At 38.1% G+C, this 17,170-nt stretch overlaps 1 protein-coding gene across 4 annotated transcripts in view; it reads left to right on the forward strand.

Moving 5' to 3' along the window:
* Positions 1-17,170, forward strand: part of ANK2 (ankyrin 2) — a 323,814-nt gene that overhangs the window by 66,768 nt on the left and 239,876 nt on the right. The window contains exon 1 of one of the 4 annotated variants that reach the window (XM_059377502.1): positions 4,296-4,989. The exons of the other annotated variants lie outside the window; for them this stretch is intronic. Within the exon in view, the coding sequence (XP_059233485.1) occupies positions 4,861-4,989 (129 nt within the window). The 5' untranslated portion in view covers positions 4,296-4,860. Of the gene's footprint in view, positions 1-4,295; positions 4,990-17,170 lie in introns of those variants that run through there. 4 annotated transcript variants of the gene reach the window in all.

Below are 17,170 nucleotides of genomic sequence, written 5' to 3' on the forward strand. Positions count from 1 at the left end.
CTTTCTTTCTTTCTTTCTTTCTTTCTTTCTTTCTTTCTTTCTTTCTTTCTTTCAAGATTTTAACTATTTGAGAGTGAGAGAGAAAGCAGGAGCAGTGTTGGGGGGTGGGGTGGGCAGAAGGAGAAGCAGACTCCTGGCTGAGCACAGAGCCTGCCTCAGGGCTCGATCCAGGGACTTGAGCTGAAGGAAGCAGCCTAACCAATGGAGCCACCCCAAGCACCCTTAGTTGGAAATTTTCTATGAAACATCAGAAGTATTAAGAGCTTGTTCCAGAGCTTGGAAGATAGGGGTCCTGAGACCGCTTCTGCATCCTCATCTTCAACTGTAGAATCCATTTATTTTGACTTGGAACTGGGGTATCCTTGCTTCCATTCCTCAGGAAGAAGTAGAAGAACTAGGCCATTTGGATATTCTAATTTTAATCAAATCCCCTTCTTGCAGAAACTGTTATTGAGAGAGACTAGTATTAGCAAACTCTGCTTTATTAATTTTGTGTTGTCATATCAGCCTTTGTATTTGGCTTCAGGTAAAACAAAGTGGGAGTGAGGTATCAATGCTGTCATTGGTTCCGTTTGCTTTACTTTGCCCTGACCATTCAAGAGTCTCAACACACATGAATCCTTAAATTTAGATAAACACCGTTGAACTTGAAGAGAGTGAACTCTAGGCTCATAGCTCAAGTGAGCAGAACCTTCCCCCCCCTCCTGATTAGGTGATGCTTTAACTGTCTTTGGGGTGCATCTGCTTCTTTTCCCACTTACCACCCACACTCCATTTGTGGTAGAGTGACAATATATGCTGTTTAATTGCATAGCTGCTTCTGGGTGAGCTGGGAGAGATAAGGGGGATTAAGTTGCATATGGCTAGCTCAGTTGTTATTGAACGATGCCCTGACTGATGCCTAATGTCTGCGGAGGATTTTCTTTGGATCCTGATCAATGGAGTGCTGGACACTGAGGACAGCAAATGGCCACTTTCTCTCCTGTCTTTCAAATGAAGCATGTCCTCTCTGAAGGGCAATCTATCTAGGCTGGCTCTCAAGTTTAAATGTAAACGACACTGTGTTCTTCACTTTGAAGGCAGACACAGGCTTGTCCCATTGATGGCCAAGAGGCTTTGTGGAAGGAAGCAGCTTTTGTTACAAGTTTAAAATTCAGCCAGTATTCTATCTCTGCGGGAAGCTTAACGGGAAGATTCCTTTAATGTGGTGCGCGCGTCCTTTATATGGCTGGGAGCTCCTGGGACTGGAACCTGGTGCCCTGTCTGTGCAGAGGTCAGCTGGTGAGTGTGCCCTGCTCTCTTCCCTCAGAAAGACCGACACTGATTTCTTTTCCAATCAAATAGGAGTCATAGGAAAGTTTGAGCAACACAAATATACAAGAAGGTGTGGTTTTTAAAAATCATATTCTCGACGGCTCACTATTGAGTGAGTTAGTCGTAGAGAGACAACACTGCATGGGAATATCTAATGTGCCTGGTGCTCCAAAGAGGATTCTGTGCTGCCGTCCATCTCATGTGGAGGCAGTGTGTTCTATGATGGGGGAAAAGATAAATGGAACGCTGCCCACTAAGAGAGGTTTGTTTTATTTTTATTTGAAAATATTCATACTAGTCTGAGATTCCTGCCTTGTGATTTGAGTAGTAGAGCCCGCGGTGGGGCTTTTTGAGCGGGCCCCTTCTCCTGAGGTGGGCTGATTTCAGAGTACTTAAATTTGACCCTCCTGCCACTGCAAACTGTCCTGGGAAAGCTATCAAGTTATTTGCCTTCTAGTCCTTAACTGTAAAAACACAGTGACTTTGCTTCTTTGCATTGCATCTAAAGTTATAATAAGAATGTGTAAGCGAAGTAGTATAGTTATTGTGTTCAAAGCTTTAGCAATCAGGTGCTTTGTGATATATTTGTGTCAGTCAAACCAACACCTAAGAAAGTAACACCTGATTCATTACCTATTCTTCAAGAGACAAAGTAACGAAAGAGCCATCAAACACTGTTGTAGAAAAAGGGAAGGAGGGGCGTTTGGCTGGGTCAGCCCTTAGAGCATGCAACTCTTGATCTCAGGGTCCTGAACTTGAGCCCCACGTTGGGTATAGAGTTTACTAAAAGAAAGAAAAAAAAAAAAAAAAGAAGAAAGAGGGTGGCTCAGTCCTTAAGCTTCTGCCTTTGGCTCAGGTCATGATCTCAGGGTCTTGGGATAGAGCCCCACATTGGGCTCCCTGCTCAGCAGGAAACCTGCTTCTCCCTCTCCCACTCCTCCTGCTTGTATTGCCTGTGTCTCTCTCTGTCAAATAAATAAATAAAATCTTAAAAAAGGGGGGGAGGGAATCTTGAGGAGTAAGACTATTAATTCTGCCTACAAACTTCATGTTGTTATCAGATTAAAGTTTTAAAAATGTATAATTTCCCTGGCATTAGAAAACAACATAATTCAATTTTTACTCTTCAATTTTATAAGTAGGTCTGTTGAGCTCATTAAAGGCTAATGAAATAAATGTGGGTTTTTGGTTTTTGTGTGTTTTTTGCTGTTGTTTCTTTGTACTTTTTGTTTGTTTGTTTGTTTTGTTTTTACAACAGGTACTCCCCACTTTCTTCTTTGTACTTTTTGTTTGTTTGTTTGTTTGTTTTGTTTTTACAACAGGTACTCCCCACTTTCTTCTCTAGTTGTACTTGTGATTTTCCATCTTTCTTTTGGGAAATCTACAGAGGGGAGAATATATTGTGATATAGATTGAAGAGGTTCTAATGGGACTGGGGAAGGGCATTGTCCCAAAAGAAGCCCAAAAGAGTCACCCTCACTAACAGGGAAACCACTTTATGTCTGTGGCTCAGCCACATTTTTGTTGGGACACACGTTTTTAAATTAAAAGGACATCCATGAATCAAAAAAGATTAGCTTAGTTGTAAACATTTTTAAAAAGTATTTAGAAGAAGAAAAAATGCCAGATGGTGTTAAGAACACCCTGTGCTCCAGGCTCACTGCTTTCCCTGAACCACCTTCATTCTTAATGACTGCTTTGACACCATCACCGCTGATTATCTTCAAGCACCTCAGAGAAGAAAATGTTTCAATTATATCAAGGGGCAGTCAATGACTCACCTGGTTAAGAACATATAGGAATCCTCCCCAAATCCACATATTATCTGCCCAGGAAGCTTAAATGTCTATGTGTGTTTCCTTGCAAAAATGTACAAGATTTTCCAGACTGGGGAGTTAATAGAAGCTGATTTTTTTTTTTTTTTAAAGATTTTATTTATTGTTTAACAGAGAGTGAGAGAGAGAAAGCATAAGCAGGGGGCCCGGCAGTCAGAAGGAAAGGGAAAGGGAGAAGCAGACTCCCCGCCAAGCAAGGGGCCTGATACGGGGCTCCATCCGCAGACCCTGGGATGACGACCTGAGCTGAAGGCAGATGCTTAACCGACTGAGCCACCAAAGTGCCCCTGATATCTATCTATATAGATATAGACAGATAGATAGATAGATTTTTTAATTTTTTTTTTAAAGGAGATGAATTCTCAGCTGTTTAAACCAGAGAGGGTTATACTTCCTGTATGTAAGAAACTAAATAGTTGTGCTGGCTGGAAGTTAACTGACCTGTGAACCATCACCGTGCCCATGCAGGCTGGTCCATGCCACTGCAGTTCTTTTCTTTCTTGACTGACTTCTGGATCAGATGAAGTGCTGGGTTCATTCTGAGTTACCAAGTTGTATCTTCCCTCATGGTGCCTCTCTTTTGGGTATATAAACAGGAACCTCTAGAGATATTAATCCCACTTTACTTCATCACATTACTTACTGTGAATTTGGTGTTTAACAAAAGCCTTTGGTAACTAAATAGAGTACCCCTGCGCCTCTTCGAATGAGGGAAAGTGGTCTTAGGTGTCGCCCACTTCCCCTCTCCCCTTCTCGTCCTCCGCCTCTTTGGAGGGGCCCCCTCTCTCTCCTGGGATAACCTGGCTGAGCCCAGATTATGCTGTGTGCTCACTGACAGCTCCTTTCGACTCCAGGCTTAATGCAGCTCCCTAATGCAGCCTCACGTGGGTCTGTAAATGACACGGTGCTGCACCAGGCTACTCCCAGCCCTTCCCAGACTGCTCACCCGTGTACGTCTCTAGCGGGGGCAAGTAACTCCAACCGTGCTTGTCCTCTCCCAAAACGGCGTTGGTTCTTTTCTTGAAATGAACCTTGGAGGAGGGAAGGGCCGGGATTTAAAAGGCAGGAATTCCTGTCATGTGCTACAGCGGAGCTGCCGTAGCAACAGCAGCAGCAGCACCAGCACCAGCAGCAGCAGCGAGTCATTGAGTGAGACTGCACCATTTTCTTCTCACCCTGCATAGAGGTGTGGTTGGAAGCGGCAGTAAACTGCACCCCCACCCCCAGCAGTTCCTCAGAGGTGGCCTCTTCCTGGCTCCAGTCGGAAGACACAGACTGTCTGGAGGAGTCCCCAAAGACTGTTCCAATTGGTGATGTGTGTCTAAGGAAGGCTTTTTCAACTAGTAGGATGCTTGCCGGCACTTGCGGCCACCCTACTGCTCAAGAGCTCCGAGTCTAGTGCTCCGCCTTCCCCGGGGACCACTTCCCAGTGTGGGTGCACACCTATGCCTGCGTGTTGTGTGCAGGTGGGCGCTGCTGGGGGGCTTGGCCTGGGACCTTGGCACGTTCTGGTGAATTATGGGTGCTGCAGAGGCTGGAGCAAGATTATGACCTAGCTCGGGGGCGGAGTGGATTATTTCGTGAGTGCTCTGGCTGCCAGCCATTGCCCTGGTGGGCAAAATCACATCTCCATCTAGCTCTAAAATCACCTGGCTTGCTGGGGAGTGGAAACCGAGCTGCGGTAACTGCTTCTGCTGATTTTCTCTGCAAAATGGCTCACGCTGCTGCTTCTATTAAAAAAGTTCGAGAGGCCGAACTGGATGAAAAGGAAAAAAACCTTGAGAGAGAGAGAAAAAAACAACGGAAAATCCCCAGGGAACGTATGGAACGGAAAAGAAAGGTATGAAGAGCATCCCTTTAACCCCTTCCCTCTGAGGCTCTGGGTAGAACCATCCAGCCTCAGAACTGGCAACTTCATCTTCCCTTCCCTCCATCATTCCCCTGCACCATTTCCAAGCTCAGTTTGCAGCCTATAGCTCATGTCCAAATTTGCTGCATTGGGAGGAGATGCCTGAGCAGGGCAAATTTCCTTCCCTTTAACCACGCAAAGCCTTCACGTCGTTTTTCTCAGTTATGGGTACTCAGTCTCAGAGCCAGGTGCTTTATTTCTCCAAGTAACTCTGAGCACTTGTCATAGTAGAAGGAAGGGGCTGATTTATGGTTGGAAGGTTAAAGTATTTTCCCCTTTTGGTTCCTCATCTCTACTACTACATCTTCAGCACTGCGCCTTCTCACGGACTGTATATTCGATGTAGGTCTCTGATTAAGAATAAACCACAGGTTTTATTTACTCATTTTTCTTTCCCCCTTCTGAAGGTTGACACTGTTCTGTGTGAAACTGCTCTAAGAATACTGGTGCAGTGAGCCGTGTCCCAGCATCTTTAAAATTTTAATTCGTTTATTTTCTGGTTTCCCTCATTAATCTTATGATTCATAGCAATTAAGCGAAAAGACTAAGGTTAAATAATGGGAAGAAATGTTGTTTCTCTTTACATTAAACTCTGGACCTGTCACGTTCTTTTAAAATGTTCTATTCTTTAAAATAGAAATAATCATACAACCTGGTGGAACGGAAATAGTCCTTTGGCCAGTGGTCTGGTTCTAAAGGGAAAGATCTCTGTAAATGTCTTAATTAACGAAGTAGGTCACTGAATAATTTCAGGATGTAATAAATGGCATATTGCATTAGCAAAGCATAAAAATAGTGATTTGTACACAAGCTGTTGTTAAACATAACTCCAGGGTTGGGAATGCATTGCAGATCTAGATGCTTAATAATCCATATGCTCAATGCCTTTTTGCCCCCCTTCCTCAGTAATAGGAAGTTATGTTTACCTTTCCATTTTGGGGGATGTTATTTTTGCCACATTTTTGGAAAGACACTTGAGGACCCACATTGAACTGAGCCCTTACTACGTAGGGATTTATCCCATTTCAGTTTTATTACTTATTTTATCGCTAGTTAGCGTAAGTTACTATTATTAGGCAACATAATTAAATAAAATTGGCAGTATAGTTTCCCTTTTGGGGGAAAACTTTAATATTGCTTGTCTGACCTTTAGAAGGCCTTGCCTCAAGGATGCAGTCATTCTTTATTATAATATCAAAAGTATTATTGACCCTTTCTGTGGGAGTTGGCTTCCTTCTTGACAACTACTACAGTTCTGCTTCTAATCCTTCAAGTGAAACATTGCTATATGAAGCAATTTCCTGTGATTGTATCTTTTTTTCTTTTTCTTTTTCTTTCTTTCTTTCTTTCTTTTTTTTTTTTAATCTTGTGTTCTCCCAAAAATAGTGTATTACTTCCCGGTCAGGACTGTTTATTCAGCCTTCAGTTGTGACCTAGTAATGTCATGTCGCTAGAGTACCATGCATACACCTAGGAAATTTCTCGGTCTCACTCTGGTTTGTTTCTGTTTCTGGTTCATTTTTCCCCTTTTCTATACTTTATTAAAATTGAAAGACTACCTCACTGAAATGAAGTAGTGCCAAGAGTTATTGATAATCTCTGTTGCTTGGATGCTGCTTTGCTTTAGCTTGAATCCAACATGGTGGGCAAGATCATTGGTTAATAATGTGGTCATAGGACAGGATTATCTGATCTTCACATCTAGATAATACCATTAAGCTAGAACCAAAGAAACTTGGAGGAATAATGGCATAGTTATCATTTGTTCCTGTTCTTGACCTCTTTCTCTTTTTTTAAAACATACCTACCCGCCCTCTTCCTTTTTCTACTGCAGATGCATGTGGTATTTTATGAGTATTTACACAGCACAACAAATGCTTGCTTAAAGAGTGGCTGAGATATTTAGCTGTATCAGATTAATTTTTTAGCTCCCCACCCATAACTACTTGAGCCAGTTCTAAATTCTGGTTTGAGAGAAGAAAAATTTACCTCACTGTTATGCTTTAAGGTTTGGAGAATAGTAGTTCATAAAGAAAGGAGAAAGGGATAGTTGCCTATTAGTGGCACTCTGGAACAGCATCTCCAGAAAATGACCTAAAAATTATACTTTATTTGCTGTTGCCATTTTACAATTATAAAGAAATACATCAGTTGTAATGAGGATTAAAAGTATCAGTTACATATCTGTTTGTAAAAATTATTTTGCTAATAAACTTGTTTACTTACAAAATTCAGATGAGACTTGTCTTAGTGCAGACAAGAGCCAGCTATGGAGCTTGAAAAAAATATGTAAGCTGATTATGAAAAGATTTCTACTGACAGATGAATTATTAAGTATTAAATCAATTAGGCTGCTTCATATTTGTATATCATTTTAGGATTCTTTTCTAAACTTGCTGTTGATTACAAGAATCTTTGCATTATGATTTTGTACTCCATAAAACATTTTAAATAAATTTTAATTACTGTAAACATGAAATACATTGCATGCTTTGCTATAAGCCCTCTACCATATTGTTGGTTGTGTGGTTTTTTTAAAATGGCTACGTTTGTATAATAGGAGATCTAGTTTCAACTTCATTATAGGCCGAATTTATCTTAGAATAAAAATGTTCAGTCTTCAAGCTATAGTCTGGATAGTTAATATTTAAATATATTGTGTACCAAATGTGTTTTGTCATACTATGATAGAGCTAGAATATAACTTACCTTTAAGCAAAGGGACCAAGATTAAGATTAGTTGAAGCAAACTAAGTTTTTTGTTTTTTGTTTTTTGTTTTCGCTCAAAAGAGTACACTGACATTCTAGGTTTTTCTAGGAATAAGGATATTCCTATTCTAATTATTAGCTTATATTAAGTCATTTCTTTGTATGTCCACTGTCTTATTTTTACACTAGAATCTGAGAATTTTAAACTTGAGAATGATTCCCAAAGTCATGATTTCTCCCAGACTTATAAGACTGAGTTGTAGGGAGTGACTGCGAGTATAATATTCTTTCTAAAGTCATGAATACGGGCCTGAGGAGTTGTTTGGGGCAACAGTCCTTCCCGCTGCCCTCCCTTGCTCCCTCTCTCTCACAGCTGGAAAAAATATATTCTCTCTACAATCACATATATACTTTTTAAATTTGAAAAAACATTATTTCAGAGACTCTGCAAAAAACAAAACAATTCCATCCTTGAAATAAAACATATACTTAAATAATATTTCTCATTTAAACTTATGATAACGAGCAATTTTCAAACAATTTGTATGTTTTCTATGTCTCAGCATGGACAACCCATTTTCCAATTCATCATAGTGTCTACAGCACTCACTGGAATTGTATGTCATAGAAGGCAATTTGAATGACCAGTTCTCAGCATTGTAATGCTTAAGAAGTTCTTCCTTTTTCTTTTAGTTTATACTGTTCAAAAAGCCAGAGTTCATGTTCCCCATAAAGTTGTAAGAGAATAATATTTATTTATTTATTTATTTATTTATTTATTTATTAAGGACTTTATTTATTTGACAGAGAAAGAGAGATCATAAGTAGGCAGAGAGGCAGGCAGAGAGAGAGAGAGAGAGGAGGAAGCAGGCTCCCTGCTGAGCAGAGAGCCTAATGTGGGGCTCGATCCCAGGACCCTGGGATCATGACCTGAGTGGAAGGCAGAGGCTTAACCCACTGAGCCACCCAGGTGCCCTGAGAATAATATTTATTGATAACCAATGTGGCTCTGTCTCAGCACTTTACATACATTGTACTGCTTAATCCTAAAACAGGTCTATACATTAGGGATTATTCTTGCCATTTTACAAATAAGGAAACTGAGACTCAGGCTCATGGAACTTGCTTAATCATATGTAACTATTATGTGCCGGAGCTGGGATTTGAACTCAGGGTTCAAAGTACTTTGGGAAAAAGAAGTAATGATTTCTTGGTTTTGTATCTACAATGAATGTAGGGCATAAGTAAATCATTTAATCTGCCATGCTTCAATTTCTTCATCTTCAAAATGTCTTCCTACAACTGAAAGGAATTTAATTACTGTGAGGATAAGTTCAATGATCTGTTTGAGATGAAACTATAAATTTAAGTTTATGATTCTATCATGATTGCATCAAGATATTTCATGAGATTTCTTGGAAAATCAAATAATAAGAGTCAGCATTTGCTCCTTAGATACAGCAGTTGATGTCAATGATAGACAATGGTATATTATCATTCTTTGATACAATTTTATCAGGATCTTGAAATGTATTTTCACATTTTTTAAGCTGACACAGAAAGGTGATTTTGTAGGGGATTACACAGAAAGCAAACTTTTTTCCAAGTCCTTTTTATTGAACTTCATAGAAGATGTTCTGATCAGTTCTTTGCTTTTATTTTTTATGTCGATAATTTTTATCTTGAAGAGAACAAGTTTCACTGTTTTGGGATAACCTTTGGAAACCTGCTCCCCCACCTCCCACCCACCACTATATTCTCCTTGCTCACATGGTTATTAAGTTGATGGCAACGAGAGTACTTGTTCAGTATATACAACGCACTTATCACCAAGTTGTAGAGGTACATAAAGAGATGGAGACTTGTTAAAGTTACTAATTAGTGTACTTCAGTCAAATGGAAGAATGTTATTTGCAAGTGTGGAGAGGAATGTGTTCTAGAACTTTTGAATTGCATTATAAGTTGTAAATGAATGTTGAAAACAATGGGTGACTGTGCCATTTCCCTGGTGGTTTGTGGTGAACCCTGTTGTGTAGGAGGAAGGTGTCTAGTTCAGTCATCTTTCTTGTCTTTGAGTCTTCTGCAAGGCACTCAGCAGCCTGATTCCAAATGGAAGGCCAACTCTGAGAGCAATGATACTTAGCCAAGAACCAAGTACACAAAGATTTCTGGGCACCAAACCAAATATAATATGATTAAAAATACAATGACAACATAATAATGTGGTCCTGTATAATGTATTACATGCTAAAACTATTCAAAAATGGCAAATCCCAGTAACATTTTTTAAGGGGCAAAGGAAGAGGGAGAGAGAGAATCTTAAGCAGGCTCCATGCCTAGCACAAAGCCCAATGCAGGGCTTCATCTCACAACCCTAAGATCATGACCTGAACTGAAATCAAGAGTCAGACGCTTCACGACTGAGCCACCCATGTGCGTCCCCAATAACATTTTTTAGGACTTATGTCAAATTGTCTTGATTTCTTACAACCCCTTCATCAATATATCAGTACTAACAGAAACCACACTAACATAAGGTAGATTGGTGAGGTCTTGAGCTTTATCTGGACATTTGCTATTCTTATGTCCTAATGTCTACTCATAAATAAAAACAAAGCTTTTGCTGATTTGATTTCCCATTGAGTCTAAATAAATATGCTCAGGTCTATCTATTCACATCTAGAGGCTTTATGGAATCATGATTTTTTTAAAAAGCACTTTCTTCTTCTTTAACACTGTTTCTTTTCCCATTCTTAGTTGCATTCACAAACCCTGTCTTGGCTAGAACAATTATCTTTACAGAAATGACCTGCACTCTTAATGGTATTCTTTGCCAGTACTGTAAGTCTGGGTTTTTATTAGTTTAATTATAAAGAACTTCTTTTAACCGTTGAGTGGTGACAACCAGCTTAGGGTGACAGCTTAGGGTGACTTTGTAGGATTGTGGCAAAAATAGACCCAATTACAAGGCTTGAGATAAGTGTTTAAGAAGACTGTTACAAGACACAATCTTAATGTAAAGAAGCTACTATAAGTGAGTTTAATTTATTAATGGAATCTAAAATCTTTAAACAGAACCCAATATAATTTTTCCCCTTTCTTGTTACATTAATCTGAGTTCATATAAATTATTTTATCTTAAAAAAAGTTCAAATTAATTCATTGGTGATCTTTATTATCTAACTTTTAATTTTATATGTTACCTTATTCATCAGTAATGATATTTCCAGCACATTTTGACATTGCACAGAGTACTGAAAACTTTTTATAGAGGTATTGAAGGAGTCAGTGAAAATACAGGGAAGTTAAGAATTCTGCTCACATATTTAATGATCTTTTTGTGTTTGTGTTTTCCATTATGTCACCCTTTCTCATTTGTATTTCTCAAAATAATTTCTTCCTCACCAAAAAAAAAAAAAATACTTTTATTCTCAGTGACAGGGACACTGTGCATTAAATTAGGAATAGTACAAAGAAGGCAATTTGCAAAATCTGAAGTTCTACATAAATTGCTAGTGGAATCATCAGCTATTTGAGTGTGACCCTTTTTCTCCAGAAATGACTCGTGATTTTAAGTGTGTACAGTGTTATGGAAAATCTCATCAGAGTGCTCTAGCTTCATCCTAGTTATAATAAATCAGAATCTTGGGGATAGACTAAGAGAGAAAGGAAACTGTAATCTATACATTTTTAAAGCTACCCAGGTGATTCCTACGAGAATTAGAATCCACTGGAATAAATATTTCTATCCCTCCCCTTCCCTGGCCCCCACTCTTAAACTCTGTTCCATTTTTAAATTTGGAACAATAACAAATTTACCAGTATAACTGCCATTGAGAAAAATTTTCCCTTTGTTAATAAGGAGGCACCCTGGCAACCTTTCTAAAGTCTAATGAGACTAATTGGCCTATATAATAACCAATTAATTCTGAACACAGGAAGAACCAAGTGTTTAAGAGACAAGCTATAAAGCTTCATGATGTGTATGACCATCTCTGCTCGAAATGGAGTAAACTTCAGGAATGAGGCTTGTGTGTTTGAGTTCTGTTAACTAAGCTCAAAGAAAATCAGAGTTAGGTCAGCTAGGTTTTTGAAGGAAGGCCACTAAAATGTGATTTAAAAGTTACGTCTTAAACAGATTTTGCTATTTTTAATAAACTCAAGCAAATGTCCTAGGGATTTAACTGGTAACTTAGCAGCCTTGGCATCCTCAAACCTTTAGAGATGTCAACACTTCTGGAACTCCTCATGTGTGTCAACAGCTACTTTTTGTTTCTTATAACTGACTTTGATAGATTTCCTGTATCATATCAAAAATCATATACATTGGCATGAATGCAGGGAAAGAAGAAGGAATGAGCAACTCATAGAGGATTTATCTCCTCTAATTCTTCATATATTTCTCTTTATATTTCTAATTCATCAACTTCTTACAGTGCCAGGTTTTTTGCTTATTTGTTTCTTATGTTTTTGTTTTTTGCATGAATATTTTACCAACTGCTTTCTCATTCTCTTCCCAGTTCCCCATAGCTGCCACCAGGGCACCAAAGAGGGATTCTCCACCAGTTTGTGCAGAATTCTGGAATGGACTTTTTAGCATGGACTGTTGGAGTTACTGCTTCTGTTTCCCCTTTATCTTTCCCATTAGGGCCTCACTGCAATTCAACCTAGCCTTTTCTAGAGGAGTTCCCTTATTGTATATCATAACTATGCTGCCTATGTCATGGGGAACACCTCAGTAGAAGTATTGGTCTCAGGTTGGGATACCAGGATCGAGAGAGGGAGCCCCACATAGGCTTCTGCGCTCATCAGGGAGTCTGCTTCTCTTCCTCGCCCTCTCCCCCTGCCCCTCCCCCTGCCTATGTGCATTGGCCTGCACATGTGCTCTCTCTCAAATAAATAAATAAATCTAAAACAAAAACAAAAACAAGGCAGAAGTGTAGATTGACAATGACCTCTCTTTTTATGTGTCTGTATGGGAGTAATGATGATTTTCCCAAATGCCTATATATATATCAGGGGAGTGATTTAAAGTCTAGGTTAAATTTTAAAAAAAATTATATTAACATTACAAACATGAACTCTGAGAATCTGCATTAGTTTTATTATGAATACAAAGATCAAACATTACTTTTGTGTTTGAAACCAAGTACAGCTGTCAACGCTTTCAAGACTTTAAGCAAAATAAAAGATAGATTTAAGGTGTAAGGGTATAAAGAATAAGCAACATACCAGAAAAGTGTTTACTAACATAATAAGTGGTATTTATGCAGAATTACCAGATACTTCTAAAGCTCATAAAGATAAATTTAGGAGACCTGTGTTTAATTCTATCTACTTAACTGTGATGTTAGGTAAACAAATTGATCTGACCTTAGTTTTCCTGCTATAAAATGATAAGAACCTGAGATGTGTTAAATTCTTTCTCTTCTTGTATGACTACACCATTTTTAATTGTGTCTTTGCTGCTTTTCATTTTTACAAATGATTGAGGTATTCAGGGGGGATCTCCAAGTTTTTCTTTATTTAATAGGGATTTTTGTTGTTGTTTTTGAGCTCAACCTATGTCCAAGACACAGTGCCTTCATCCAAGGGATTCTCAGACCACCTGGGGTAATAGGTACCTTCACAGGTAACAAGAATAAAATGTTAGTTGGGCCATTAAGTTGGATTGGAGATTGTCTATTTTCTATATGTATTATGTAAGTTTTCTTTAGTAGGCCTTGTGTTCATAAGTTCTTATCTGGCAGAAGAAATAATGGAAGGAGATAGTTCCTGTTGTGGTACTTGACATTTTCTGAAATTTGTTAAGACAGGATATGTATGAAATGAAGTAATCTTATGAAAGTGTGTGGTCATTTTTCTGTTGTATTTCAGATGCTGATTTGAGTCACTTGGCGGAAAAAAAGTTTACTGTGGCTCCCTTATGTTCTGTGAATCCTCTGAATACTGATAAATACCATGACTTACAAATCCACAGAGCAATATTGTCATGGTGTCTTTAATCATTTGACAAAGATATAATGGCAGTCATGACGGCTGCCATTACGCTGCAGGGTGCTGTGTTGAACCAGAGCCCACTGTAAACACGTGAACCTCAGCAGTTCACACACCCATTCAACTGTACAGCTCAGTGAAAATAAGACACTGCCTGAGTTCTTCCAGGAGCAGAAGTACAAACTTCCTCCTTATTTATGGTTCATGCCTCAAACTGGGCCAGAATGCTTAATTAAACCATGTCACATTCTGAAACAACTGAAACCCATAAAGTGTAAGTGGGACAGCTTACCTGGAAACAGTAACTCCCTTGAGAGTAGGGGTCACTTGGGAACTGAGAAGCTTTTGTTCAGGATGGTCACCTTCAAAGCACGGGGCTTTGGTGTGGGTTCTGAGGGACAGGACTCCAAGACTGGGTGTGGGTGGTGGGGGGGAAGACATCTGTGTAAGCACAAGTTGTCCTTACTGGGGAGAAGGCAGATGACAAAGGACCAAGTGGCAGATGCCGACTCTGACTATAAACACTTTATCAAATTGTATAAGGGCCTTTTATATAACATAAACCACTCATACTCAGTTATTTAACACAAAAAGCAGTATTTCTGAACTTCTGGCTTTTCTGCTAGAAAATAGCACTGGAGAGATAGAAGAATTTGTAATAAAATAATATGAGAAATATTTTGCCATGAAGGAAGCTGGATAACTGAGATGCATTCCTCTTTCATCACTGAAATTGGCCTTCTCACGTGATCTTTCTGGGTTATGTATTCCATAGTGAGTCGTATAAGAGCTTTTGAAATGATTTAGTCACTCCAATGATCTATAAAATTCTATAAAATTTGATTAGTCAAGAAACTCAGATAATTATGCTTTCTAGTTTTGATTACATTTTCTACTTACAGTCAACCAGAAGCTCTTTCAGATAGTACTTGTTTGGTTCTCTTCCTTCTTGTGCTGGATAAAAAAAATTAACATGCTTCATTTTCCACCAATTATCTCCTCTATTTTCAATGCAAGTTTGATGTATGTAGCACCTGTAATATAATGCAGGATTCTGCAGTCCCTTGGATCAAAGAATTATTACATGAATAACTAGTATGAGCTAAATTTTATGTTAAGAGTCATCAAGACTGTGGATGTTAAAGAATATTTTTTTCTCAAGCAATTTCTCTTCTACATAGGTATTTAAGGTTAATGTCAATGGGGACAATGTAGAGGACAGTGCTAGATCAGGTGTTACAGCTTCTTATTTTTATAGAGGTTGCGAACTTCAAGCTGGGCCTTGGGAAGATAGTTAAGGTTGGCTTACCTGGAAAGAACATCTGAGTACACACATAGGAGTTGATGAACAGCCTGGCATGACATGACCACAGTGACAAGGGCTGGGTAGGAGCTGGTAGGTAGTTAGAAATAATGCTGACTTCACAGGAAGGAAGAGGTAATTAAACTCAATAAGGCAAAAAAGAAACAAAAAAAAAGAAAAGAAAGAAACTATGGAAGTTCATATGATAATGTAAGATTATGGGGAGGAAGTGGACATTATCCAGGATGCTGTGAAGTAATCCAGGAGAGAGGAACAGGGCAGGATTAGAAGAGTTGCACAGGAAAACTCAGTGGGGAGGGAAACAGGATGGATATTAGCACTCAACTGGGAATAGTGGGGGAAAAAAAGATAAATAAACATGATTTAAGATTACACATTTCAATGATATTTAAAAGATGGTGGTGTCATTGACAGAAACAAAAAAGAAGTTCAAATATAACTCAGGAGGAAAATAAAAATGCATTGCTTTCCATATGGTGAATTTGAAAAGGTAGCAAGAAGATATCTGTCATACTTAAATACAAAAAAATTGTATATGTAAAAGGTCAAAAAATAAAAAATCTTTCTGGTTTGGTATAGGGAAAGAAGTGTGGAATGTCAAGTCAGAATATACTGTTCAGCTCTACCACATTCTGGTGATCTGACCCTCAAATTGATTTTCTTTTTGGTCAATCTGGGTTAATAACAATTAACTCTAATAATTAACAAATGTATATCACAAAGTAGTTGTAAGGACTAAAAGGAAACCATGTTTCTGACATCACTATGCTTCATGCTATTATTCATTATTATATTTTTAGGTTCTCCATTCTTTTATGTGGGAGAAGGAAAAAAAGGATCAGTATAAACTCATTGCTTTTAATATTTAATTTTAATTTAATTTAACTTTTAGTTTATTTTTTAAATTTAAATTTTTTATTTTAAATTACTAGATTTAAATTATTTAATTTATATATACATATACATATATATGTATACATAAAAGGGAATTGTATATAGAAGTGTGCTGTGTCTATACATACATATGTTTCCTAGCTCTGTCCACTGGGAGGGTCTGACAGCAATGATGCCTCAGTAGTGATGAGCCATGTATCACCCAGATTTTTTCTAAATACCATTTTCCAATGGAAGGAACCAAAAACTTCCCGGGGAAATGGCCAATTCAAGAAAAGAAATGCTCAGAAAATGACAGGGCATGCCCACCTGAAGGAGCTCCCAATGACCTGCTGTAGAGAAGTTTGTGCAACAAAATAATAATGAAAATAAGGCATTATAACTCATAGAATAAAATAAATACCTATGAGTTCTTTCTAACAGGAATAAAAAGTTGAATAAATGAACAGGTAAGTAGGGAGAAGGAAGTGTTTTCTTCTAGTAGAATTTCACTTAACAAATCTGGAGGAAATCATGTAAATTGTAACTAATACAAAGGTCAGCAATCTAGTCTATTTGATAGTTCAAACTATCAAGTGTTCTATTAGTGAATTGTTTTTAACTACAGAATTCAGTGAAATTTAGCTGATTGTGTCCAAGTCATCACAGAAGGAAAAATTTAAGAGATACAATCAACTTGTATAGTTTAAAATAGCTTTTGCTCTCTCTTGAACTCCCAGGCACATTCAGAAAAAGAGATTGTTATATTTTTAATAAAGACAGTGAAATTATAAATGCAAAACAGGATTGTGTTGGGTTTTTAAAACATGTATTTCTGCAGGGTTTTGCATGATCTGCTGTTTTAGGAAATAGTACATGTAAAGAACTTCTGTATAGTATGTTGAATGGTATAACCAAAATTATCAGAACAGTGTTTTGTTCGTGATAGTTTTTTTCCCCAAATTTCTGAAGTTGGCCTTTATAAATCCCATGTCTGCACCCTTGATGTAGATGATGTTGACACTGATGCAGGGCCTTCCTTATTTTTCATTTCATTCCTGAATTCTTTTTGAGTAAAATGATCATTTGAAAGATCTTTTCTTTTGGTGGAAGTGTGTTTATTTGCTGGTGATATTAAATATGTAATATATCAAATTACATTGACAACTAACATTTGTTTAGCATTTTTCATCTTCCTACTGGTATGGA

Source organism: Mustela nigripes, chromosome 1 (assembly GCF_022355385.1).
Source record: "Mustela nigripes isolate SB6536 chromosome 1, MUSNIG.SB6536, whole genome shotgun sequence".
Classification (NCBI taxonomy): Eukaryota; Metazoa; Chordata; class Mammalia; order Carnivora; family Mustelidae; genus Mustela; species Mustela nigripes.